The following is a 27,897-nucleotide window of genomic DNA, read 5'->3' as shown; positions in this document are numbered from 1 at the left end:
ACATTGTTCTAGCATCTTCAGAAGGAACAGATTCGAATCCGGATCACATAAACGAATTTATAATCGAACGTAACGTCTGTTACCAGGATTCGATAACGGAATCCTTGAGCCAGGAACTCTTAAACCGCAGCACAGATAGTCCTTCTCAGCTGATATTTAAAAAAGACAGTAAATCTCTCGAGAAGTCCACGGACAGTGAACTGAAGAGCTCCAAAGATGTCCAGAGCAACATCCTTGACAGCAAAGTCTTCGCCAAGGACTTAGTTGCCAGCGGTCTGAGCGCCGACAGCACTAACCCCAATATGACAAACAGTAATTTCACCACTAACTCCAACATGACGGGAAGTATCGATCATATATCCACAGGGTACCCGATGTCCAGCAGTGGGGACGTACTGTCTTCGAGTATAGATTTGGACATGAAATTTGACCATTTCGGCGAATCGACGACAAATTTGGATACCATAGAATTGAAAGAGGAGAAACGAGAGAAAAAGGAATTGAAACGTATGGAAGAAGTCGATAGTAGGGATGTTCCGGATATCGATAATAATGTCGAGAGTAGCAACGATAAAAGTGATTTCGAATATCAGCATATGTCCGATGTGTTCTTGTTACTAGAAAGTCATAATGATCCTCAAATAAGGGGGTTAGTGAGGGTTTGTATTGGAAACTATTTGGTTGCTGCATTGGACTTGGCTCACGGGGATTACAATAGATGGCGTAATTATAATCTGTTGTGTAAGGACGTTAGTGAGTTTATTAGTGTGGAAAAGTTAATGGACATTATTTTGAAAGTAAGTAAACATATTAAGATAAATTGAATGATGATTTAAGTCCAAATTAATATTTTTTAATTTTGTGATTTACTCACCTGTTTGGAATTTAAAGTGTACAAACCTAAAAAAAGAACCCATATATTTATTACTTAAATATATAAGTATTCCAATCAGTGTTATAATGTTTGAATTTTAAATACATCTTTCTGAATTTCAAGATCGAGTCCTACTTTGCGTTTTGAGTATGTTCTTACAAATACGTATAGTTTTATTTATTTGTCATATAAATAATACATTTCATTTGCTAAAAACAACTCAAACTACCGAACGAGTTTCCTTACAGTCTTTACTAATAGACGGAGTATTCAAAAGGAAGGTTTAGATGAAGAATAAATTAAGGTTTTTGTTTAAATTAAACCAATTGGAGATGTTCGGAATAGACATGCCGTCTGAGAGTTTTACTGGCGCACACATAAACCAGTAGAGTTTCATGTATTATGTATTAGTATTTTTTTATTGAGTTCTCTAAACTTTTATTAGGGACTCTCAGATGAGATTCACTCAACAGTGAACCACACACTGTCGTCGCTGGGCGGCCTGTCGGCGGCTCTGAGCGAGAGTGTGCACTGGTGTCTGCTGAGCGACGCTTTGAATTCCCTCATCAGCGTACAGTACAATGGCTACTGGCTGTGTAGAGTCAATCTTGCTAAGTTTTATGAATCGCTACCCTATCAAAAGTAAGTTGGAATTTTATTCATATATATTAACTAAAAAACTTTAATCTTTTCAAAAGTTCTTATAATAGTCATAATAAGTTTATTCATTTGTTTTCTTTCTAATATATTGTATTTTGCACGATATGATTCGTAACGAGCGACGATTCGACGTCGTATCGCGTGTTTGTGCCTCGGTCCTTATTGTCCCGTGTGCTTGTAATTATAATGATTTAATTTCCTATCAAAATGTGTTATTGCTAAGTATATTTATGATTAGAGGGCCAAGTGGTTAGCCGCTTCTTATGATAGTGGGTTCTTAATTTTTATCTTGCTCGGCGGTGAAGGGAAATGTTATGAAGAAATCTGCATGTGTCAACTTGAATGATTCTGCCACATGTGCATCCATCAACCCGCATTAGAAAATCGTGAAAGAAGCTCCGAACCTTCTGCTCAAAGGTAGAGGCGTCCTTTGTCCAGAATTATGACATTTACATTTACAGGCGGTTTATATAGATAGTCAAGATAAAACAAAAAATTAATGTAAATTGATTAAATGCTGCGATGCGAAATTCGCAGTGTCGATATATGCCTTTTTTGCGCCCCCCCCCCCCCCACTACTACAAAGCAAACTCCTCTTCTACTCAACTACTTCCCTCCTCTCTCCTCTTGATTAAAAGGAAATATTGTTAATCTTTGTTATAATGGTTGTGTACAGATTTTTATTACATTTCAGATTATTCACATTACATCCAGATTATTTATCTAGAAGTAAACTCGTAATGGACGCGCTACTGCACTTGTTAGCCGATCAAGATCAGAAAGTTCGGACGGCGGCGGCGCAGGCGATATCGCGGTAGGATTTTGTTTTTAGTCTTGGAGAAGATGATGGATTAGATGTTATATAATATCATTTATTTTAATATATACAGAAAGCTGTAAGATATATAGAATTTTTTTTTTTTTTTTAATATGTAATAAGTAGGAAAGGCACATTGGGTAGCTGATGGTAAATGGTCACTATCGACCAAAGATTTTGGCGCTATAAAAAAATGTATCAATCTTTGGAGCTAATATATTATGTCCCCTGCGCCAACAATTAAACTCACTGACCCTTTTAACCAACCTTTTTTTTTTTTTTGATAAGTGGATGATACAAAAGCCATACATATTATACCCAGCCGGACTGACACAAACTCCTACCTATACATAAAATGTAACAATTGTTCTTCTTTTTCTTTTGAATGTCAAATAGGTATAGAAAGAAAGAGATAAATTTATGTTCATCCTTCACCCGTTATACAAAGTGTACTAATAAGGTTTACATGATACTACTGGATAATGTTACTGCAAAATGTTTAATGTACTTACGCCTAATATCCGATTGCTGACTCCTAAAACGCAGATGAAGTCGCAGGCGACAACTTATTAATGACATATACAAAAAAAACAATTGAGTTTAAAAATTCCAGCATCGTACCAAAAATTTATCCATCGAGACGAGCCACGCCCATAACGATGATGGCTCAGATGTCTAAAGAAAACAGTAAAATATTCACATTCGACACACACGGACTAGCTTTAGACTTAGTGAGGGATATATATTTCTACAACGATATACCTGAACAGTTGAAGGTTGGGAAGATTCTAGAAAATACTGACAGTTTGATGACGATCGTCGGGGACTTGGTCGCGAGATTGATGGCGTCGAATTGCAAGAGCTATTCAGTGAGTATATTTTAAGTTTGATTCGTTTAAAACGTCAATACGTATGATAGATATATCACTCGAACTATTAATACATCGGTGTATGTTTTTAATGTTAGTATTTATTTGTTAATAAATAAGGCATATTATTCATAGATGATAAAAAGCGTGAAACTAATATTTGTTGGCAGGCAGGATGTTAAATTTATTTTTATTTAACTAACCAAATGTATTTCAAATGCTGGAAAAGAGTAACTACTAAGTTTCTTGTCAGTTCTTCTCGCTAGAATCTACATTTCCAACCGGTGGTAGCTTTACTTTAAATATAGTAATGTAAAACAACGATTCAAAAGTGCTTGTTAAAGCAAAGTTGAATATAGTATTTTGATTTTGATAGTACTATTCCGATGATACAACGTTGCTTTGTGGGTTAAGAAATTAATTTAAATGCGTATCCATAATATACAATTTCCTAAACTTTACGTACTTTTACAAATTACTAAGTAATTTTGTGTCAAAGATTAGAACATTCGTGTACAAGAACTAAATCTGATATTCAGACCAATTGACTTCGTTGATGGATTTAAAAGGTTTACGACGACATTTTTCATGCAGCTGTTTGTGAATGTATTTAGTTGCAATTTTGCGCAAGTATAGCCATGTTACTAAACGATGTTGAAACTCATTCGAATGAATGGTATATCAACAAACAAATGATTGTATAAAAATAGAAAATTAAATGTAACCTCTTTTCTTGTTAAGGAATAAAATTTGTAGCTTAATCACTGATATACCTTTAGTAGATTAGCAAAGTCATATATTAGAATATCTGATAGTTGTAGAATTTCTAGCGATGTTTGTATGTAACATTTGATTGAAGTGATTGATCAATTTGAACCGTTTATCTTTTTAGCAAGGTTTACTCGAGACATTGAAATTAATATGCCATAGCTGGTCACCCTGGAAGCACACGGAGGCATATTCAAATCAAGGCCTACTGGGCTATTGTCTAGATAACCTAGACTATTGCAATGGTAACGTCAATGTGAGGACAATGCTGCTTGATATATGCCGTTTGGTTTATCCAGGTATGTTGCTATGATATACACCCCTTTCTAGAATATTCCAAGAACATTTCTAGAGTATGCGTTTTAACAATTTTGAACTTGTTCTTAACTTCTGGGTGATCATTACAATGTTGCTTTCCAAAATTCATATTTTATGTCAAACTCACAAAAAATAGGCATTTTATCAAAAATAAACATGAGCATGAGTCAAACGGTTTCGTTTGACTTATGAAATAACCATTTCTTATATATTCAGTTTTATGGTATTATTGCTTATTAAAACATAAATCTTAATGTCGTAAAGTAATCTGTCGTAAAGTATTTTTAAAAGTAACTAATTTAATTTCAGTGGAAATCCACAATATAATGCGCAGCAGGACGACAAATAGAGATATATTCGAACGCGACACTCAAGAAACTAAGGAAAAATGGCAACATTTGGAAAATCAGAAGGTCGCTAATTTAGCTGAGAAGTTCCTTCAAGTTACATTGAAAATGCTGAATGTGTTAGTCCATTTGATAGAGGAAGTTAATCCTAATGTACATCTGAATAAGAGTGGGATTGCTTTACCCGGGAGTCCAGTTAGAAGGAAAACTCAAGGTCAGTATTTATTTAGTGGTTTTAATTTATATAGATAGTCGGACTGACGTATAAGTTACCTTATAGAATGTGGTCACCACTCCCGTAAACATTGGCGATATAAGAGGTATTAACTTTAACTAAACTTGGTAACTAAAATGCTTGTAGTTAAACTGGCTCACTCACCCTTGAAGCCGAGCTCTAGTAAGTATTGGTGTTTGTGGGTAGAATAGGCAATGCTTGGGTGGTACGTACACATATGGGCTTGTACCAAGTCCTACAATAAAGTAGGATAATTATAATAAATATATACAGGATAATAATAGAAAAGGTTATCTTTTCGCTCAGTGTTTATTAATTCTATGTTTAGAGATAGGATAAATTAAAATATTCAATAAGTATTGTTATTATTTAGTACCAATAAATACTAATAACTACATAATAATACCAAAAATCCTAACACTATTTGAATCGACAATGTTAAGAATAATTGACAGAATAGATATTTTGTATAGGATCTATCAAGAGTTTATATAATTCATTATCTTTCAGAAACAATCCCTAGAAAAAATAGCATACCATCAGAATCAGAAGACAAAGGATCTCTAAGAAAAAAGCCGCACACGCCTGCGGCGAGCCTAAAGGCAAACTTCGCAGGGCATTTCTTTAATGACCCCTTCTACATGAAGCTGTATGAGAATTTGAGAGCTACGTACTCTAATCATAAGGTTTGTTTTCATTTAGCAATAATTGTAATCGTATTGCATATGAAGTGTAAAAGTTATATATATTATAACATAAAAAATAGGATAATTAATAATAAAAAAAATTAAGACATTTTTGTAATTAGATTATGTTAGTAATTCAGAAAACATAAAATATTTTTAATATTAGTAAGTGGTAGTGTAGTTTTATAAGTTACTAAGTTCGATTCCTTTGCCGTCTCTTTTTTGCTTGGGTGTTGGCTTATGAAAGAAAGGGATAGAAGTAGGTAATTGTGTAATGTTTGTTATGAACAGGGCACATACATACATATAAGTACATTAGCAGCCTGTAAATTTCCCACTGCTGGGCTAAGGCCTCCTCTCCCTTTGAGGAGAAGGTTTGGAGCATATTCCACCACGCTGCTTCAATGCGGGTTGGTGGAATACACATGTGGCAGAATTTCGTTGAAATTAGACACATGCAGGTTTCCTCACGATGTTTTCCTTCACCGCCGAGCATGAGATGTATTATAAACACAAATTAAGCACATGAATTTTCAGTGGTGCCTGCCTGGGCTTGAACCCGAAATCATCGGTTAAGATGTACGCATTCTAACCACTGGGCCAGCTCAGCTCACATATAAGTAACTAAAACCTATTTATTTTCAGATAAATCTAGAGCCAAAGAACAGTATATTTCACGAATTTTTATCAACGACGCTCAACTGCTTAGCCATACAGCTAGAACTATCAACGGAGAGAGAATTCGGTCCAGTGACCGAAGAGATCTTATATTACCTCAAAGTCTTAATGCCCCTTTGTCCAGATCAAACCGTCTACTGTGTGACTCAGCTGTTAAAGTGTCTCTTTGGTACCAATATGATAAACCAATACTCAGACTTTATGAGTATTGCCACAAAGAACCTCAACGACGAAAGCCTTAACTTCTTTCAAGATGTCATGTTGGTGAATTCCTTGAAATTAATCGAGGATGACAAGAGTAGTATCAGCTCGAGTTCCAGTCAGAAACTGTCCCTGGATAGTAAGAATCCGAGGATGATGGACGAGAGGCACCTCCTCATGATGATGGAGAATTTTTCCAAGAACCGTACAGACCGGAAGTGGAGTACTAATAAGAAGGAATTAGAGAGGTACATCCGATTGTTCGAACCTGTCGTCATTCAGTCTTTAAAAGTGAGTTTGGTTTTACAACGACATTTTTAAATATTTTTCTAACAGTATTTAAAATTCTACTATCTGTAACGATATGGCAGTCTGACTATCAAGTAGGCTATTCGCCCTTCCGCCTACCTATGCCATAAAAACAATAAATTAGCTTTCCTGGGCTATAATTTAGCTCTGGTAACATTTTCCTTTGACGGCAATAAGACACTTTTTCTATTTAGACTTTTATCATTACAGAGTTACACAATGCAGAACGACATTCCGCTGCAGTGCGCTGTTCTCCGTCTGCTGTGTCAGCTGCTGGCTCTACGAGTCAACTACTGCATGCTGGATAGTGACCAAGTTTTCATCGGCTTCCTAATGAAGCAGCTCGATCTCGTCGAACAGCATGAAATTCCGTATGTATTAATCTTGATAAACAATCTTTTATTTAAATGACTTCATTTTGTAGGAAGGTAATAATTGAAACAATAAATAAATTATGACTGTCATTTTCCCGGAATATAGATTGTTTTTTAAATAAAAACTTGTACCCCATGCTATTCGGGGTGATATAAGGATTCTGACGATGCCCTATACATCCAAATCTATTATGCATTTAAGGAAGTGAGAAATTTCATAGGCATTCTATAACCCTGATAATGTTGCCTACCGTTTTTGGACAGTCGCGTAAGTGCCAAGTACATTAAACGTCACGATCGGATTTGGATGTCAAAAGAACCGGCAAACTTTTTGTAATTCTTACAATATAACTATAGTTTTGGACGATGTTTTTTTTATATGGACTTGTATTAACAATTTATGTGCCTTTCTTATAATGGCAACATGTCTTTCCATAACAATAAAGCAAATTCAGTGTAAACTTAATATCTTAATCACAATTGTTTACATTTAAGATAAAATACTTGCAACTAAAGATTAGTGGAGATTTTAATACAAATTTTTATTTTATTTTAAAAACAATAGTAGTAATGGTATTGTCATTACTAATGTTCCTATTTATCCCACGATTTAAGCTTATCACTTGTGTTAGGAGTGGGGACGACAATAGCCCAAGGGGTCAGGATCGATCCTGCAAATTTTTACATCGCTAGGCAACCCTTAAACCATTGCGCTTTTGACGCTTTATTTATCGTTTTAATGTTTCCTTTTCAGGAATTGCTGCGAGCTCGTCAACAGTATTCTATTATTTTTGGTGCAACTTTCCTCTTCGAAACATCACACTAAACAAATAATTGAAATTCCTAAGGTCAGTTTTATTTTATCTTGTAAATCAAACTCCTGTTAGTGTCGCAATCCACCTCACACGCAACATAGAATGGTTTAATGAGCATTATACGCACGGGATTGTTAACGGCGAGGACGACTAGTGCAGTTCAATATCGCTAACCGTACTGGCCGTCTTCGTGTTTGGAATCCACTACCACTCTCCATTAGGTGGAGTGGAGACATGCCTACCCGGATTATATATGTATACCGTAATTTTCCGATTTCTGCTGCTTCTAAGATTTTTTGGATTATAACATTTTACTTATCCGAATCGAAATACGAGTTAACTGGAGCAACGAGATAATGTAATGTTGTTATTCCAGTTGATACAGCTGTGCGACGGGCTGATGGCGTCCGGAGCGCAGGACGAGTGTATCGCGGGACTGGAGCCTGTTGCGGTTCGCGTGTTCAGTAATATGGGAGGTGAGTTACTTCACTTCACAATTTAACAGTGTTAAATATCATAATTACAAGATGGATTATATTAAATATTTAATATAGGTTTTTACAAGTACTTTTGTAATTTTACCGAAGTATATTAAAAGTAGAGCTACCTCCAGTTCGAAATGTAGATTCTACCGAGTAACTGTCAAGAAACGCAGTAGGCACACTTTTCCAACACATATAACTCTTTTATCTTTGATGTTGTGAACTAAGATGATTGTGCTAGGAGATAACTTCCGTTTTAAGTAGAATGATTTGGAGTTTATCCCGTAACGCAGTTCCAATGCGGTTTGATGGCTGAATTAATTGTGGCATATGCAACTAAATATATTAGAAACACTAGTAAATCGATAAATCTTGCCTCCGATTTGTAATTTCGACGTTCGTTTGACGTCCAAACTATAAAAAAGAGTGTTAAATGGACATATGTCGTTTTGTTCATATTATGATGAACGTTTTGTTTGTAAAGGTGGCACCATATTGGGGAGAGCTCAGCAGCAGGAGGCGCAAGCAACGAGAGAAGTTTTGTTTTATATGCTGCAGAAAACTATGCATCAGCCTAAGGTTTGTTCGAATTTACTTGGCTCTTGTTTAGTTTTGCTACTATTTTGTTTGAATAACAGCCTGTTAATGGACAAACTGGGCGAAGGCCTCCCCTCCCTTTTGATGAGAAGGCTTGGAGCTTACCTCCACCACGCATCTCGTCACGGTAGCATGCGAAAGCGATCCCGTGGCGCCCACCGATGAGACGGAGAGGGTACCGCATCTTGGGCACCGGCGAGTACCATACCCCCTCCCCCACTTCAACGCGGGGGAAACGCGTAAGGCGTTTTTCCAGTAAAAAAAAAACGCATCTCCAATGCGAGTTGCTGGAAACACGTTACATGTTTCCACACAATGTTATCTTTCACTCTTGAGCACAAGATGAATTACATAAAGAAAATTGCCATTTCCAGTCTTATCGTCTTATATGTAATTCGGTAATATTTATAATTATATGATTTTTATTTTTATATGTGATAGATAGTAAATAATAATAATTATTATTGTAATGTTTTTTTTTTGGATATCGTAGGTATTGAATCTAGTTTCATGTGTGCTCTCGCTATCCCAAGAACACCCAGAGAGTTACTATCGCTGGTCCGAGCTAGCCAGCGATACCTTACTGAACTTGCTCAGCGAGAGAAGTGTGGAGTGCGACTCCATTCATGCGGTAGAGTCCTTGGAAACATTGCTACAGTCTCTATATAGAGACGTGCTGTTAGAACAGACGCGTGTTGAAATACTCTTGAAGATATTGTTCAAAGCGCCATTAGATCAGGTGAGTCTAATTACTTTTAGCTTCGTAGTGACATGTAATGCCCCGTGTGCCTGTAGTCACACTGGCACCCTCGCCTTTCAAACCGAAACACAAGAATACTTAGTATTGCTGTTTTGAGGTAGAATATCTGATCCCTATCATCAGATATTCTACCTCAAAACAGCAATACATGGTGCCTACCCAGAAGGAATCTACCAAAAACACCAAGTACATTTTTAATTAAAAAATGTAGAGATTTGTGAGAACAGAAATATAAAACCGCTGTTATTTAAAAATGTCATTATATTTTTCAGGAGACAACTCCCAGAAAACTAAAGCTCCGTTACTTAACTATAATAATGGTACTATTACGTAAAGTCTTAGTCCTGATACCGGAAAGCGAGATATTGCTCTCAATAAATTATTTGAAATCGACTTGCATCTCACCTCAGTCTATATTTTTCAACGTGAAACCGAACGTCGATCCGTTGAACGTTCAAAATGTTAACGAAACCTGCGCAAACCTGTCCCCAGATGTTATTCTAGTCCGATTTCTTTTTAAAACGTTGACATATGCGATTATTGAAATGGAAGATTTTCAAGCGAATATCAATCTAGATGACGAAGACGATAAGGTTCAAAATCGTTTAATGTACTCTGTATGTGTAAATATCATTGTACAGGTTAAGCATATGCTTCATTTGACGAGTGAGTATAAATCGTGATATATGTATTTTTTATTATTATTTATATTAAATAAATTTTCTTAAAAGTTGTAAATATTATTTTCAAGAAAAATACACAAGGTACCCCTCGTACCTGACACTATTTCAAAGTTTACTTCTCACTATAGCTTATTAGCATTAGCATTAGCAGCCTGTTAATTTTCCCACTGCTGGGCTAACGGCCTCCTCTCCCTTTGAGGAGAAGGTTTGGAGCATATTCCACCACGCTGCTCCAATGCGGGTTGGTGGAATACACATGTGGCAGAATTTCGTTGAAATAAGACACATGCAGGTTTCCTCGAGATCTTTTCCTTCACCGCCGAGCACGAGATGAATTATAAACACAAATTAAGTACATGAAAATTCAGTGGTGCTTGCCTGGGTTTGAACCCGAAATCATCGGTTAAGATGCACGCGTTCTAACCACTGGGCCATCTTACTATAGCTAATCCTGTTAATTTTTTCAGATGGCTGTCTGTTCCCTCTCACAGCTAAAACGGCTCAAACGATCCTGCACAACGAACAAAGTGGTCTAAACACGGGCCTCTACAGTCCCGAGGAAAACATTCCTTTGGATACATTGAATTTGATATGTTTGAGATCTGCGCATAGACTGCCTCTGATTACTGTTCATTGGTCACATTTGTTGATAAGGTGAGTGCGACAAGTCCGACTACGATTTCAGTTTTGCTGTAGTTTAGCGTACATGAATCCTTTGTAAAGCTTAGTGCTAATGGATCTATGTTTTTAATATAACGTAGTTTCTTATGAAATATCAAAAAATCAAAATCAAAATATACTTTATTCAAGTAAGCTTTTACAAGCACTTTTGAAATAAAACTAGTTTTTTAACGGATTTAATCGCGTATATTAATTATTTTATTTTTATTTTAACATCCCGACGTTTCGAGAACTTTGCAGTGTTCGTGGTCACGGGCAGGAGTCTGCCTGAATAAAATAATTAATATACGCGATTAAATCCGTTAAAAATCTAGTTTTATTTCAATGTGTAATAATCGCGAAAATCTAAGACAACATTAAGCACTTTTGAGTTGACATTTAACAGACCATATTAAGTAAAGCTACCAATGGTTCGAAATGAAGATTCTAACGAGAAGAACCGGCAAGAAATTCAGTAGTTACTCTTTTTCAACATCTAAAAATACTTTCATAGATTGACCTCTAAATATTAATATGAATTTATTTAAAAAAATGTTAATATGGACTTGTAAATATAGTCCACCCACAACACTCAAATAGATCTGGGCGTAAATTCTATATTATTTAGAATTCCAAGTATTTTAATATTATGACTTTATAGACAGACATATATATGGTGATCTATAGGAATTAAAAAAAACCATTACAATGCGGGCGGCAAGTGGGACGGATAAGTGGTCTCCATTGCTTATACAAATTGGCGGTGTAAGAAATTTTAACCATTCTTTACATCGCCAATGCATCAACAATCGGGGGAACTATGGTGTTATGTCCCCTGTGATAGTGGTTAAACCTTTTTAACCGGAACACAAAACTAATGAGTATCGCTGTTTGGTGGTTGAGTATAAAATAAATGGATGGTATGTGATGGTAGATATACCAGACCGACCTAACCGTTAAGTAAATTATCACCGAGGTCGGTATAATACCGTCTGTACTGTCAGAACTGATAGACCATCAGAAAATTGGATAAAATTACAAATATAATTGATGTTCAGTGGTAGAATATATACCTACTCAGACGGACTTTCACGAAATGCTAGAACCGATTAAAGTACGAACAAAAGGTGCAACAAGAAATACAAACTAACCATGTAGTGTGGCGCATTAAACCTTTGCCAAGGGAGGAATTTAAACCCTGTTACCTTATTTAACAGTACTTTTCTTTCAGATTGAACTTCCTGTCTCATAAGTATTGGCACAAACTAATAGGATTCGCTCGCAATTTGCCGCTCAGTGCGGACAGCGGCGACACGGCGCTGCTGAGGGTCGACCTGCTGCAGACGGCCTGCGTCATGGCCTATTGTGAATATTTTGTGAGTGTACTCCTCGTCTATACTAATTGTATAAATGCGAAAGTATCACTGTCTTTCTAAATCACTGAACCTATTTCGATGAAGTTTGACATGAAGCAAGGCCACACAATCCCCTTAAACACGAGCAAAGTCCTGTATCTACAACAACACCAGCTCCAAACTCAGTATTCAAGAATCGTGATTAAATAAATAAACTTAAATATTTTCATTTCTTTTTAAGAAACAGTGTAATCACAGACACAAGGGACATAACATCTTAGTTCCCAAGCTTGGTGGTGCATAGGTCATGTAAGGAATACTTAATATTTCTTACAGCGCCTTTGTCTATGGACGGTGGTGACCACGTACCATAGGGTGGCCCATAAGCTCGTCCGCCAACCAATGCCATAAAAAAAGAACTGTTTCTTACCTTTTTATATTATGATCCTAAAATATTTAAAAATTAAGTGGATCTGACTAAAATTACTCAATTCATTTGTAAATTATAAAAATACCCTTATATTTATTATAATGATTATATTAATAAATAAACATTAAAATATACTTTTTTAATTCCCAGCTAGATAACGGGCTATCTGAAGCAGTTCACCTGACGTGGTTGCTGGTGAACCGAGTACACATCCTCGTGTCGCAGTTCAACGAGGACGTCGTTCGGAACCTGTTGGGGAAGGTCCAGCAGGCCGCCGGGGCCTCGGGGCTCCTACTGCAGGCTATGGCTGCGAGATGCCAGAGCTGTTTGAAAGTAAGTAACGCGTGATTATTGTGCAGCTATCCCCGTCGGCCTTGTAGCGGTTATATTAAAATTATAATATTTAAAAGTATTGCAATTAATGGAACAAGGAACATAATTTCTCAGTTTCTGAGGTTAGTGGCGCATGGCGATCTAAGGTATGTTTATATTTCCTACAGCGTTAATGTCGATGGGTAAAAGTCATTACCGTCAAGTCCACACATATGACAAAAAAATATAATATTTTTATAATACATTTACATCATTACATACATTACATTAGCAGCCTGTGAATTTCCCACTGCTGGTCTAAGGACTCCTCTCTTTGTGAGGAGAAGGTTTGGAGCATATTCCACCACGCTGCTCCAATGCAGGTTGGCGGAATACACATGTGGCAGAATTTCGTTGAAATTAGACACATGCAGGTTTCCTCACGATGTTTTCCTTCACTGCCGAGCACGAGATCAATAATAAACACAAATTAATTTTATAATACAATAATTGCTAATACTTGATAATATGATGAAAACCATTTGCGTTCTTATGCGTTTGTTTAAGTCTTGTATTGAGGTGTCTTGAATACAATGATGAAATTTAGTGCTTGCATCCCTCAGTATGCTTTGTTGTTGTAATTCTGCAGATAACAGGGTTAAAACTCAAGGGTTTTCTGTCCAAAAACCTCCGAAGCAAAAACCGGTGTTTTTAAATTGGTTTTGTCGCAGTTAACTAGTGCCTTTGAAAATGACTGAAGTGAATTTATAATAATAAATACTGTCAAATAATAAAAATACATTTTTTCAGAATGATTTTGCACTGAATACACACAAAATATTGTCCCTGTGTCATGAGAGTCAGTCCGGAGCTTTAGTTTTTCTGATATGTCGCATTATTGGGAAACTGGAACCAGCTATCGCCACTCGGTGAGTTTTTTTTTGATTTATAATTTAAGTACTTTTATTTACAAAAAAATATGACAACGCTATCGTATCTTAATGAAAACACACTCTTAAATTGTTTAATACAAAGTAACGCGGTTAGTTGTTCTACATTATTAACTTAAAAAAGGATTTTATATATTGTTAGTATGTATATAATGTTTAAAAAGAATCAACATATAATGTAGCAATATAAGAAAATATATTAATGATAACTTTAAACCTAAGTTTAGTGAACGTGGCGTTTAAAAAAAATACTGACTTAAGATGGGAAGCTCTATTTGCCTCTGCACGATAATTTTATTCGAGATACGATTCGTTTTGCTTACGAAATCAGAAGCTACTACTTACATACTAAGTGCAGATCATAGCTAATTACCAGTATAAGTGTTTTAAGATGACAGTGTTTCGAAACTAAATTGTAAACATTTATTATTTATTATTAAACAATTTCAATATCCCTATACAGCAAGTGTATATATAATACATACGCTATTTTCCAAAAAAAATTATGGTACCATAGACTACAATATTTCGCAGATTCGCAAAACTGGCAATAGACAGGTGTAAGTCACTGAAAAGTATGTCGCCAGAGATAATAAACTCGCAGCTTTCGAAAGAAGATGTTCAAGTGGCACTTGAATTGTTGCAAAGGGACAAGGTTCATATTCGGTGAGAATTTTGATAAATTTTTATTTGTATAAAATTAATTATATTCAATGTCTACTGCGTCAACTCATACATGAATATTTATCTCTATTCGAAAGATATTGATATTATTGATTAATAAAAAATATATTCAAACCGTCATTTTTAACTGATTGCATACTACATAATATTACTTAAAATACTACCAACGATGTTGTTTAAATGTATAAATATCAATAAATAATCTATTTATCTAATAAAAAAAAACTCCTAATGTTACTTTTTTTTCAGTTATTCAAATTTGGTGGTGGAGTTAAACGCTTTAGCATCCAGCGTATTCGATCTATCGCCGTTGGACCTCTCTCAAGACAGGGCGATCAATCCCCATTACATCATCACCAGCAACGTCGACAGCAGCTGGTTACTCAGCCAGGTTAAAAGCAGGTGAGTCCTTGTTTCGGTTCAAAGAAAAAAATCACTTTGGTTGACCTTTTCTAATTTCCTTTCTTATTCAAGGATATAATGCCCTTAGTGGTAGGGCTTTATGCAAGCCCGCGTTGGTACCACCCACTCATGAGATATTCTAACGCAAAACAGCAGCACTTAGTTTTGTTGTGTTTCGAATCAAAGGGCAAGTGACTACCGATACTAAGGACATAACATCTTAGTTACCATGTTGATGGTGCATTGGTTATAAGAGGACTGATTAATATTTCTTACAGTGCCAACGTCTAGACGGTGGTGATAACATATCATCGGTAGCATTTGTCCGTCCAATATATTATTCATAAAAAATAAATAATGAGTGGCCGTACGATTTCCATACCTTTATACCTATAAAATAAAAAAAATCACGACCTCCGTGGTCGATGTAGAAAAAGTGCCTCTTCTATGTTGTCTTGGGTCTGGGTGTTTGTGGTACCGTCGTTTCTTCTGAATTTTCCATAGCACAAGTGGTTTTGCTACTTATAGTCGGATCAGAGTAATGTATGTGGTGTTGTCCAATAATTATATTTATTTATTAAAAAAAAAAAAAACAAAAAAAAAGTAAAAATTGGAAGCGCATTGATCAACAAATAAAATAAAAGACATTTTTTTTTTTACATTGCATTAATATATATCTCGTCTTTTGGTCAATAGATGCTGTCAAACGGATTGCAATATACCGAAGGTTCCGAAGTACAATGATTTGGCGCTACTGTTATCAAATCTTTCTCAAGAAGATCTAAAAGCCATAATGTCATGTCCGGAGTTTGACAGAAAAATTTTAAGTTCGTGCTTCAAAGTGGCGTGTGAAACGTTCACAAGAGAATTCTTTAACACGATATCGGAGCAAGAACTGCGAGAGTCGGAGATAGACTTAATAAGAGAACAGAGAGAGATGGAATTAGCTAAAGAAGAAATGTCTTCTTCCGTGGACAGCAATAAACTGTACGTAGTCAATACTTTACAAGTGTTCAAGAAGGGTGACGCCAAGGAGTCCAAGTCACAGTTCTTCATTCCGATCATGGATAACGATGTCAAAGAAAAATTTGGGAATTTGCAAATATCGGAAGAGGAAACCGATATATCGATACCAGAGCTATCTAAATTGTATCAAGTTTCCTTGATGACGTTGGACAAGTCGTTGGCCGATGTTCTCAAACTTTTCCCGAAACAAAACCGTCCTTTGAGCCAATCAGAAAACTTTAATTTGAATATCGAACAAACCATAGACAGGTATACGAGGCGATGCCACCAAGTGTTCCAGGATAAATTATTCTATCAGGAATTTATAACTATACACACAGTGTTGACAGGATTTTTAAAATCCGCTGATGCAATTCTGACTCTTATAGACGAAACTGACTGTGATTTAGTAGAAAAATGCGTTGAAAATATAATTCCAAGTTCATTATCTAGAAATATAGCTGTGTTTTCCGTCGTATCGCTACAGTATATGTCGTTCTTGATAAAGAATAAGAAAATAGTCGAGACTCCAATTAACGCCGATGTATCTTTCCGTGTGACGAACGTTACCACAGATAATGTATGCGTGGATCACGTTATATTGGTCACAGTTGAGAATGTGTCAAAGGCTTTGAGTTTTAAAGAAATTTGGTCCGAGTTGAACACCGAGAACAATTCAAACAGGACTCAATCAGCGATTAGTTGCTTGTATGCAATCGTGAAGTATTTAGTTAAGGTAATATTTTTATGAATTTTAATAACATATATATGTATATGTCTTTATGTATCGTACCAATTACATTATGTGAATGGTTGATATATGTATATATGCAATTTTTAATATAAAAATTATATAAAATATAAGATGAGTATGGTTTAGGCCTGCATCAATACCAAGAAAAAAGCAATTAAAAGTAATTATTGTTTCATTGTACTTTTAAAATTAGTAGCAACACGTCACTTATATTAATATGTTTATGTAAACATTCGGATATTTATTTCTAGTTAGTACTTTGAGTGGAATATCTTATTTTATGACATTTAATTATCGCGCAGGCCAGTCGTCGAGGTCTTGTACCGAATATTGCTACTAGTGTTTTCTTGGTGGTAGGGCTTTGTGCAAGCCCATCTGGGTAGGTCCCACCCACTCATCAGATATTCTACCGCCAAACAGCAGTACTCAGTATTGTTGTGTTCCGGTTTGAAGGGTGAGTGAGCCAGTGTAACTACAGGTACACGGCACATAACATCTTAGTTCCCAAGGTTGGTGGCGCATTGGTGATGTAAGGAATGGTTAATATTTCTTACAGCGCCTTTGTCTGTGGGCGGTAGTGACCAATATTTATTTGACTATGGTTATTTATGGTGTTAAAAACATTTTGAGTTCAATACAAATTTAACTAAAATTCTAAACAACTCTAATAACAATAGCAAAATTATAACATCACGACTTTAATAATACCACTGCAAAATATTTATATGGAACGAGGTCAGGGTTGTTCATGATAGAAGACAAAAATCTTGCCCAGTTGTAAGATATTTAATAAAACATTTTCCTTTTTTCTATAAACAGGACAAAAAACCCTTGATCCTGAAATCGTTCATGAAATTTCAAGACGATGGTCCGAAACCGGATATAATAATCACGGGGAATAAATTGGCAACATTGATCGAATATTGGGAAGAGAATTTGTATACGAAGACAAGTAAAGGTATACTCGGTGAGAGATATAAAACAGCAATCGAGAGTCTCCTCGTGAGCTTGTCGAGGTTAGTGTTACTTACATTATTTTAAAAACATTATTAAAAATACTTAAATTGTTCCATTCAGAGATTGTAGTGTCTCCGGCACCAAAAGTATGGATATAAGTGTTGTGACATCTCTAGATGTTTCAATACACGAAGTTGTTAAGATTTAAATGAGAAATTATTTACATGTAATAATATTATTCAGGCTGTTTTCAAGTTAAAAAACCGTTGGATTTTTTTTCAATTGTAATATTTAAGTTATACTTAGTATTGGACACACACTTATAAATTTTTCGTGTTCAGTAGTGAAGGAAAAAAATCTTGAGGAAAGTATGTGTTTTAATTATGCTACACGTGTATCCACAAACCCGTATAAGAGCAAAGTGGTGTAATAAGCTCCAAAACTTCTCCTCAAAGGGGAGACCTTAGCTCAATAATGGGACATAAAAGGCTTACTTATTTGATACTTACTTACTTAGTACTGGACAATAAAAATTAAAAATAAAGCGACATGCACATGTACATGTTCCACTACAGGGCTGAAACCTTTTCGATTGATATGTTTTGTAGCTGATTCCACTACGCTGCTTCAACACGGGTTGGTAGATACACTTGTGGGAGATTTCTATTCGACACATAAAGGTCACCTCACGGTAGACATAACATACAGCTATAATTGTATTTAACTGACATGACTATATTTTTAGATGTTGAAAAAGAGTAACTACTGATTTCCTTGCCGGTTCTTCTCGGTAGAATCTACATTCCGAACCGGTGGTAGCTTTACTTTAAATAGTTTGTTAAATGCCTACTTGATTAAAGTATATTTTGATTGATTGTTTGATAGATAGATAGATAGATAGATAGATTGATTGATTGATTGATTGATTGATTGAATGATTGATTGAATGATTGAATGATTGATTGATTGATTGATTGAATGATTGATTGAATGATTGAATGATTGATTGATTGATTGGTGCTTTCCTATCTCGACCGACAACGCTAGCATGCTAAATTAATAACCTCTATCCAGCCATAGATCATCATCATCTTTAGTAGATGTATGAGATAGCAACTACACTTAAAATGACTATTTTGAAAGAATTGCATTATATAAGAAAATAAATTTCCAGGTTAGAATTGGTAACCAACATAGCCCTCGTACCACCTCTAGCGTGGTCGTTCGTTGAAGTGAAGACGAAGAAGGAACACCTGGAAAAGATCGATTTACCGTTGCAGCCCTTGCAGGATATGGATATTTTGGAAGCGTTTTTGTTTAGGTAAGTTATAGGCATGTGTCCGATATATCGAAAATCGAATTCCGACGACGTCCGATGTAATCGATTTGATGTTGATTGGTAACCGTTTTTACCGCAACTAAAAAACTACGAATATCGTTCTGATACGTCAAGGCATTTAAAGTACGATAACATTAAACTCATGAAATATTCGCCCTATCTCTCTTTAACTTTACGGTAATCTATATGTGAGAAAGAGAAGAAGCGAATGTTAAACCGATTTCGATATCACATTCGTTTCATCTCTTTCTCACATATGGGTTACTGTAAAGTTAAAGAAAGACAGGGCGACATCTGATATCGGATGTCAACACCGATTTTGAATCCAAATATCCGTTACTCAACCGATGACACAAAAATCGGATATCGCCCATGTCTAGTAAGTTACGATCGGTACCACTCAATATGGCCGTCTTCGGTTAAGAAGTTACATATTATAAATATTCGACTTTACTATTTGTTTCTATTTTAATATATAGTTTTATAAATTAGTATTATAAATACAAAATTGAGTTTGTTCGTTTGTTACGCTTTCACGTTTAAACTAGTTATCAAAATTATTCCATAAACGAAAACAAAGAAAAGCTCTTCTTACAATTTGTTTGTGCTGTTATCCGTTTTATTACAAGCCAGATAATTATTTTCCTCACAAATATTTTACTAAAGAAAATAAATCTTTACTATCTGGCCTTCAAAACTCAAGTGCCATGAAAGTTATTGGGTTTTTCTCTTGAAAAATTCTCAGAAGCTGCCCAGTCTGGATGTTGGCAAAGTTTACGTTCCCGTGTCTCAGGAGTCTATTTTGTAACTGATCTCATGAGAGGGAGATCGGTCGAATCACAATCGGACAAAATCGGTCAGGCGGACATCATCATCCAAACGAGGCTTTCCCAGGGTCAACCTCGTCGGCTGGTCGACGAAGAAGCAGTTCGAGGAGATCTGGGTGGGGCTGCTGGGCGCGCTGCAGGGCAACGGCGCGCACTGGGCCGTGACCGGCATCGCGCAGCTGCTGCTCGGCGTGGGCGGGCTCGTGCGCGGCCGCCTGCCGCACGTGCCGCGCGCGCACCTGCCGCTCACGGACGGGTGAGGCGCCGCTCCACGAACTACTTTCAAACGATTACAGTGGACATGGCAACTTCAAAATCTTACCCATTGTAATATCTACAATATCTACCCGAAGCTCCTGTTCGAAGGCACAAGGGACATAGTATCATAGTTCCCAAGATCGGCGTATTGTAGGTGTAAGGTATGATTAAGCTTTCTAACGGTACCAATGTGTGTCGACGGTGGTGACCACTCGACTTGACATGGCCCATATATATAGCTGTGCCCGCGACATCGTGCGCTTTTGAATTTAACAAAAAAGCTATTGTTGTAGCCTATAATTTATTTCTTATTACATTAGCTATCTGCCAGTGAAAGTCCCGTCCAAATCGGTCGAGACGATCCAGAGATTTGCCGGAACAAACAGACATACAGACAGGCAGACATTAATTAAAAAAAACAAATGTTATTTTGGTATACAGACACATGACAATGATTGTTGGAGATGTTGGAATAAATTATTACGACCTACTTAACTGTCGTGTAAACCGTACCTTATATGTTTTGGAAAAACGTATAATATCCGCGCGAAGATGGAGGGTGTAGCTAGTTATGTTGGTTTGATGTCCTAAAATTAACTAAACATTATTTTATATCACAGAATGCAACGTCTCCGAAGCATTCTCATCGGTACATCAGCGTACAGTATATTCGAAGACGTGAACCTTGAACGGATACCGCTAATGAGGGACGGCTCCTGTGGATTTCACTACGGGCAGTTCAGTACGGACTATTTGAAATACGCTGCAGGTGATTTTAACGTTTGTTTTCTTTGTGATATGGTTGAAACTGTGTGTACTGTTTTGGTGTTTCTAGTTGATATTTATATAGATGTTTTTTTAAACATTTTTTTTTACTAGCTCAAGTTTTTACCCTCTTTATATCTTGAAATTTAAAGTAACTGTATCGTTGTCTAATTATGAATGCATTTATTTTTTAAGTTTTATTTCGAATATTTTTAAACAATTATTGTATAAATAACTAAGGCATTTTTATGAATTTTACTAAAAACTCAAATGTATTTTAGTAGAGTAGGCAAGTGTACAAGCACTTTTAAGTCGTTATTTTACAACTATAATATACTTTTCAAAGTAAGGTTACCACCACTTATTCGCAAAGTAGATTTTGCCTAGAAGAACCGGGAAGAAACTCAGTATGAATCTCTGTTAAAGTGAACGAATCAAACATAAAAAAATGACATAGATTTTGAACATTTAAATAATATTCTCATAGTATAATATATATTACTGATTCATAATTATATTGTTTAAAGATATGACGGACGATGTCTCGTATAAGGTTCGCAAAGAAGTGAAGCGCACGCGGAAGAACACGGGAATCGACGTGAACAGTTGTCTCCAGCTGCTGATGGATGTAGCCACCGATATGCTGGATCCGAAGGTATTTTAATGATAGGAAAATCACCAGAATCTTACTAAGATACATTTCAAAAGATATATAGAGATACGCGATACACGATGTTTCCCTTCACCGCCGACCACGAGATGAATTATAAAAACAAATTAAGCCCATGAAAATTCAGTGGTGCCTGCCTAGGTTTAAACCCGAAATCATCGGTTAAGATTGCAGTATGTCGTTTGAATCCAAAATTTAAACACCATCTTTTTCTCGTGGTAAAAATCGGTTTAAAATTGGTTGCTTAGCAAGGTGCGATGCACACGAACGACGTAGAGATTAAAATTTGATTTAAGCGATTTATTGGATACTCGTACCTCTTCGTGGCTTCGCCTGAGAGTTGCGTGTTTGGTTTTTTTTTATGGAATAGACGGAAAATAAACAAGAAGCTCACTTGATGGAAAGTGAATACCGCTTCATGGACATCTGCAACAATAAGGAGCTTCCAGGTGTGTTGCCGGATTTTGAGGAATGTGTAGGCGTGGCATAAATTAATTCGGTACGCGTTACCGGGTTCAAACTATATACTTTTCCAGACTATATTGCCAAATTTAATTAAAATTTGACGTGATCGAGTATCACATCCATCCAAACGTTATGCGCGCGCAGGCGGCGACGGGCGTGGCGGGGCGCGTGGCGCTCACGAAGTGCCTGTGCGCCAGCGCGGCGCGCCTGAGCGGCGGCGCGCAGTGGGCGCGGCTGGGCGCGCTGCTGGACGCGCCCGCGCACTGGCCGCACGCCGCCGCCGCCGCGCTGCACGCGCTCGCGCAGGCGCTGCCCGTGCTGCACCGCCGCGTACGTACCCCCCCCCCCCCCCACACGCGCTCTACTGTGTTAAGCGGTACAATGATAGTGGCGCTGTGGCGCTGTGGCGCTGTGGCGCTGTATGAAATGCGAGTGCATTCAGTTTTCAGCAGGATAGCGCTGGAACTGGTAGTCGTATGCTGTGAGAAGAAAGGCAAACCAACATAGTGTTTACTTCGGCCACCATTCAACTCAATGCTAAAGTATCCTCATCGCTGGCTCACTATGGTTGTCAGATGCCAGTAACAAATAGTAGAGTGTGAGATAATATATAATATACATTGATATAAAATAAAACATGCAAAACAAACTAAATATAAAAAAATCAAATTTAATAAATAGCGTATCTGTATCAATATCACACACACAATCTGTAGAACCATTTCTATACGTAATAGTCGTACAAATTAGATTAGAGTTTGCTTTGAGTGTACATTCTTGCTCACGGCGACCCCTCTTGGAATTATTTCTTTCCGTTTCCCTACAACGTTGAGATTTTGTAAAACATAAGTATTCGTCAACTGCGCTCTCCGTCATTTTAATCGTAAAAATGCAATCGATATCAGTTACTACTGCTCCTATTCTCATTCTAATTTCCAATCCAAACCTAATTTATGGTCAACTTTCTCGGCGGCGTCGACATTATATATAATGACTTTTCCCTACGTCATCAATCGCCGTTACGCACGTAAGCGAGTACGTTCGGAGCCTAACCTAACCTAACCGGGCCGCGCGCAGGAGGCGCCGTCGGTGCACGAGAAGCTGCTGCGCTCGCTGGGCGCGGGGCACGCGCCGCTGCGGCAGGCGGCGCTGCGCGGCTGGCTGCTGCAGCTGCGCGCCGCCGCGCCCGCCGCCGACTGCGTGGCCGCGCTGCGCCGCGCCGCGCGCGCGCACCTCGCCGCCGACGACAGGTGACGCTAAAGTCCGGCTCCTATATATGTGCGAAGAGTAGTGAGGAACTCTGGAACCGAAACGGATTAGTAACTTATACGAGCCACCTTTATTCCGACATGATGTACATTTCGTCGATAAAGATCGTAAGATTCATGATGATGTCAGTAGTGGTGGTTCTAATTTTTACTGTTTCCTGAGCCCATCGCAATCTATAACCTAGGAGCCAAGGAATCTTTGAGGTATAAATTTAAAGAAATTAAGATATTGACTGTTGCTTCTCAATATATATTCTGTAATGTTTTGTATGTACGGAAAAATATTAATGTTTTTATGAGAAAATGTGATTCTCATAACGTTGGTACAAGGAACAAACACAATCTTGTTACTCCTGTTACTCGACTGCATAGAGTCAGTAACTCTTTTGTGAGGCAATGTATACGATTCTACAACAGGATCCCAGAAAGCGTTCAAAATGCTTCTGTTGCGAAATTTAAAAAAATTGTTAAGGAACGCTTGTGTGCGAAAGGTTACTATACAATTAGTGAGTTTATGTTTGATAGCACACCTTGGGAATGAAACGATCGCCTCCTGGCTGTTTCTACTCATATACAATTATGTATATAATTAATTTGACGTAAAAAAAAAAAGTCCCGCTGAGTTTCTTTCGCCGGTTCTTCTCAGGTCAGGGTGTATACTTTTTCCGAACCGGTGGTAGTGTTTAACTTGACAATCAATAAGAAAGTGTAATACTTCTATATTGAATAAAGGAATTTGAGTTTGAGTTTGAGTTTGCCCCATCTATCCTGTATGAGAGTAGTTTTTAACGTGTAAATCTACTATTTTTCCTCAGAATATCTCTCCATGAAAAGAGTTTGTATTGGGCGGTGCTGTTCACCTTGGTGGAGATTGGCCATCCTGATCTCATGAATATTCCAGTTGACTTCATTCTGGCTAATCCGAGGCATTATTGCGCCGATTTAGTTGTTAAAGTAAGCCATCAAAATATACTTTAATTGAGTAAGCGTACCATCGATTTAAAACGTAGATTCTACCAAGAATAACTAACAAAACTTAAAAATAATAATTACAAATTATTTTATATAAAATTAATATTAATTTGAGGCATTAACTTTATTGGATAATATTTATTGTCTTAACAGTATTTTACGTATATTATTTTTAGGGTATTACGTCAATACTTCGTCAACAAGTGCTGCCTAAAGACTTGAAGAATAATATTATCGAAAAGTTATTAGAAAACATGAACACATGCACAGAGAATCATGCCGTACAAATCGTTATGGTGCATCTGTTTTCAGGTACTGTGATTTATTTATTTACGTAAACCTGTATCGTAAATATGTATGCGTACAAGCTTTGACCGACGACCATAGAATATGCCAAAAAAAAATATTTCTCCGAAAAAGTTTTTTCACTATCCACTATGTTGTAACTCGTCGCTAGATGGCACTGCAGAGAATCATCTATTTAAAACTTACCGAAAAAAATTAAAAAATCAATTTAATTCTTATTGGAAATCCACTACGTTTATTTATATATTACACACTAGAATGTCTGAAGTCGGTGCCAATTCCAATATATTTCGTCTGCACTCAACCTAGCCTTAGTTCCTATTAACTGCTTCTGCGCGATCATTAAACAGTCACCTTAGTCCAACCGACCTAGCGTATTGTAACCGCGAGAGGACACACGCCAAACAAACAACATTTGACATGGAATTGACGAGATACCATTGGTCGAGGCGTTGAATAATCTATGATATTCGTTAAGCGAGAAAATGCGTTCAAGACGCTTTTAAATACGAAGTTATTGTCGTAATTTTGAAAGTTGAATATAAGTAGTTAAGATTTTCCATTATTTGCATTACTATATACGGAATACGTCAAACTATGATTATCTTTATTACTTCTTTAAATGGAATAAACTATGATTACGCTTACCATAACCAACTTATTTCATTAAACATAATAAATTTATTTGTATTGTACCAATTTCAGCGGACAGCAAGCTCTTAAGTCCAAAGCTCGAATCGCACGTCTCAAACATGGATCCAGACATTCTAATGAACTCAATGGAACGAATAACATTACTCTACAAAGTATTAAGACAGTGCAAACGTAGAGAAAACAAGCAAATCATATCATCAGCTTTGAAGTACTTCCTGAGGGAGACTCTCCCACCCGCGGCGACTCTGAGTAGAGTCGTGATAGAGTACTTGGAGTGCTGCAAGGAGACCGAGAGGAAATGTATGGGACTGATGAGCGATAGAGACAAATGGATCGAGTGTTCCGTCTTCAATTCTGAAGTTGTTTTCGAGGTGAGTTTATTTGACTTTCTAGCTTAAATGAAATTATACGCAGACTTCTAATCAAACTTCTTGTGTAACTAAAGATAGTTCACTAGAAACTGTAGAACTTACACTTGTAACTTATTCCTGCGTGGTTAGTTTTGTGCAATCCCGACTGGTAGGTACCACCCACTCGACATATTGTATCCTATCGCCAAACAATTACTTAGTATTGTTGTGTTTCGGTTTGAAGCTTGAGTGAGTCAGTGTAAAAGTTGTGGGATTATTGTGAGTGAAACGTTTTAAAAAGTAATATTTCTTTAATAATTTCGGATTTTCAATTAACACGTCTTACATTGCGTTACATTCTCTGACAACTGTCCAGTATATCATCTTTATAAAAAATAAATCATCTAATAAACTACAAGTACACACGAGATGTCGTCTTAGTTCTTTAGGTTGGTGACGCATTCATATCTCCAACCATACCAACGTCTACGGGTAGCGGTGACCACTTACCGTTAGGCCTCCAAAGTATGACATTAAAATTAAAATAAATATCATATTGAAATATCAATTATTACTAAAACTTAACAAAACAAGTCGATAACAATAGAATATCATAATAAAACAAAGTAATGTTTTGTTACGTGCAATTAATCAAAGGGGGGGATTTGAAAGTAATTACGATTTAATACAATAATCCGTATTAACGTTAATTGTATTTGATTGTATCATAAAAAATATTATAATCTTTTCTGATAAGATAAATAAAAATTGGGAATGTCTTAGACTGGTATTTAGTTGAGCCAGAATAGGTAAACTTTAACTTTTGTGTTGTCATTACGTATTGGTAACCAAAGTTAATTCGGTTTATACGGAATTGGAACAAATGTTGGTAAGTTTCTAAATGATTCCAAAAAGCTGCCGATATTAACACTTAACTATAACAGTGATATCTAACTTTTAAATTCCATGAAATATAAAAAGAACCATTCAAGTTACTAATCTGTGGTTATTATGACAACGGTCTGCGGATCTTATGGCGGATAATATTGATTTGGTATGTAGTTTGTACCGAGAACATTAGACGGTAAATTATTAACTGATACTAGAGCTTTACGCTAAGTTTAGGTATCACCTGCTCATCTCTTATTCTCATCTCAATACATAGTATCTATATTAGTATCGTTGTGTTGAGGCTTAAAGGGTGGTTCGCCCACTGCGATTACATGCACATATAACATTTTTGTTCCAAAGGTTGATGGCGTATTGGCTTGTCGGATTGGTAATGTTTCCCACAGCGTTGACCGATTTGCCTATCCGATTTAATAAGTGCCAAGTTTATATTAGTAACAATTTTAACGCATGAAAGTTTTTATTTTTTTTTATTTTCAATTTGAAACAATCTGTTCCGTATTCTTCAGATAATAATTCAGTGATAATAATCAGTTAATTCTTTCACAGGTATTTGAAACGTCAGTTTCCCAAGACCAACTGCCGGTGCTAAGCGGATGGATCTTCGAAGCGCTTTGTCATTTACTCACAGGAAAAATATCCTCTAAGCTATTGCCATATTGCCTTCTAACATTACTAGTTTCAGCCAGTTCGAACCAGTATATAAGATCAACAAATGCCCTATCGTCTTACATACTTCGTACCGGTTTTTATAAATCGCCGGAAAATATCCAGAATTGGGGTATTTTCGAAGATTTTGTCGTAAATAGAGTGAAGATGTCGTTTGCGGATCGGAGACTTCTCTGCATAGTCGCGCTACATTCAAACTTCAGCGCGAACCAATTGGAACGATTGAAAGAGCTATGTGAGGGGAACGAATGCTTGAATGACTTATTGGAATGTTTGATGGCAACTTCATAAATTAACCAAGGCAACTTAATTTATATAGATTCAAAATTGTTGAAAGTTACGAAGCTTTTATCGAAAAAAAATAGATTTAGATTGTTTCCTGATTAAAAATACATTCACCTAAGCAATATAATACAATGTCATCATACTTACATAATGAATTAATACTTTAATTAATAATACC

The 27,897-nt window shown here is 36.5% G+C and overlaps 1 protein-coding gene across 1 annotated transcript in view; it reads left to right on the top strand.

Moving 5' to 3' along the window:
• Positions 1 to 27,897, top strand: part of LOC125073006 (huntingtin-like) — a 35,976-nt gene extending 8,079 nt beyond the window's left edge. The window contains exons 12-44 of the mRNA XM_047683660.1: positions 13 to 797; positions 1,320 to 1,516; positions 2,229 to 2,348; positions 2,965 to 3,220; positions 4,113 to 4,287; positions 4,616 to 4,867; positions 5,399 to 5,574; positions 6,220 to 6,744; positions 6,973 to 7,133; positions 7,891 to 7,984; positions 8,328 to 8,427; positions 8,918 to 9,012; positions 9,524 to 9,769; positions 10,063 to 10,456; positions 10,941 to 11,127; positions 12,365 to 12,509; positions 13,069 to 13,251; positions 14,041 to 14,159; positions 14,715 to 14,846; positions 15,114 to 15,266; positions 15,963 to 17,007; positions 17,845 to 18,041; positions 19,157 to 19,303; positions 20,216 to 20,404; positions 21,027 to 21,175; positions 21,699 to 21,826; positions 22,451 to 22,634; positions 22,740 to 22,780; positions 23,384 to 23,556; positions 24,390 to 24,528; positions 24,723 to 24,858; positions 25,558 to 25,877; positions 27,315 to 27,897. Coding sequence (XP_047539616.1) covers positions 13 to 797; positions 1,320 to 1,516; positions 2,229 to 2,348; positions 2,965 to 3,220; positions 4,113 to 4,287; positions 4,616 to 4,867; positions 5,399 to 5,574; positions 6,220 to 6,744; positions 6,973 to 7,133; positions 7,891 to 7,984; positions 8,328 to 8,427; positions 8,918 to 9,012; positions 9,524 to 9,769; positions 10,063 to 10,456; positions 10,941 to 11,127; positions 12,365 to 12,509; positions 13,069 to 13,251; positions 14,041 to 14,159; positions 14,715 to 14,846; positions 15,114 to 15,266; positions 15,963 to 17,007; positions 17,845 to 18,041; positions 19,157 to 19,303; positions 20,216 to 20,404; positions 21,027 to 21,175; positions 21,699 to 21,826; positions 22,451 to 22,634; positions 22,740 to 22,780; positions 23,384 to 23,556; positions 24,390 to 24,528; positions 24,723 to 24,858; positions 25,558 to 25,877; positions 27,315 to 27,725 — 7,754 coding nt within the window. The 3' untranslated portion in view covers positions 27,726 to 27,897. The remainder of the gene's footprint in view (positions 1 to 12; positions 798 to 1,319; positions 1,517 to 2,228; positions 2,349 to 2,964; positions 3,221 to 4,112; positions 4,288 to 4,615; positions 4,868 to 5,398; positions 5,575 to 6,219; positions 6,745 to 6,972; positions 7,134 to 7,890; positions 7,985 to 8,327; positions 8,428 to 8,917; positions 9,013 to 9,523; positions 9,770 to 10,062; positions 10,457 to 10,940; positions 11,128 to 12,364; positions 12,510 to 13,068; positions 13,252 to 14,040; positions 14,160 to 14,714; positions 14,847 to 15,113; positions 15,267 to 15,962; positions 17,008 to 17,844; positions 18,042 to 19,156; positions 19,304 to 20,215; positions 20,405 to 21,026; positions 21,176 to 21,698; positions 21,827 to 22,450; positions 22,635 to 22,739; positions 22,781 to 23,383; positions 23,557 to 24,389; positions 24,529 to 24,722; positions 24,859 to 25,557; positions 25,878 to 27,314) is intronic.

This window comes from Vanessa atalanta, chromosome 23 (assembly GCF_905147765.1).
Source record: "Vanessa atalanta chromosome 23, ilVanAtal1.2, whole genome shotgun sequence".
Classification (NCBI taxonomy): domain Eukaryota; kingdom Metazoa; phylum Arthropoda; class Insecta; order Lepidoptera; family Nymphalidae; genus Vanessa; species Vanessa atalanta.
This window is presented reverse-complemented; position numbering and strand designations above follow the sequence as displayed.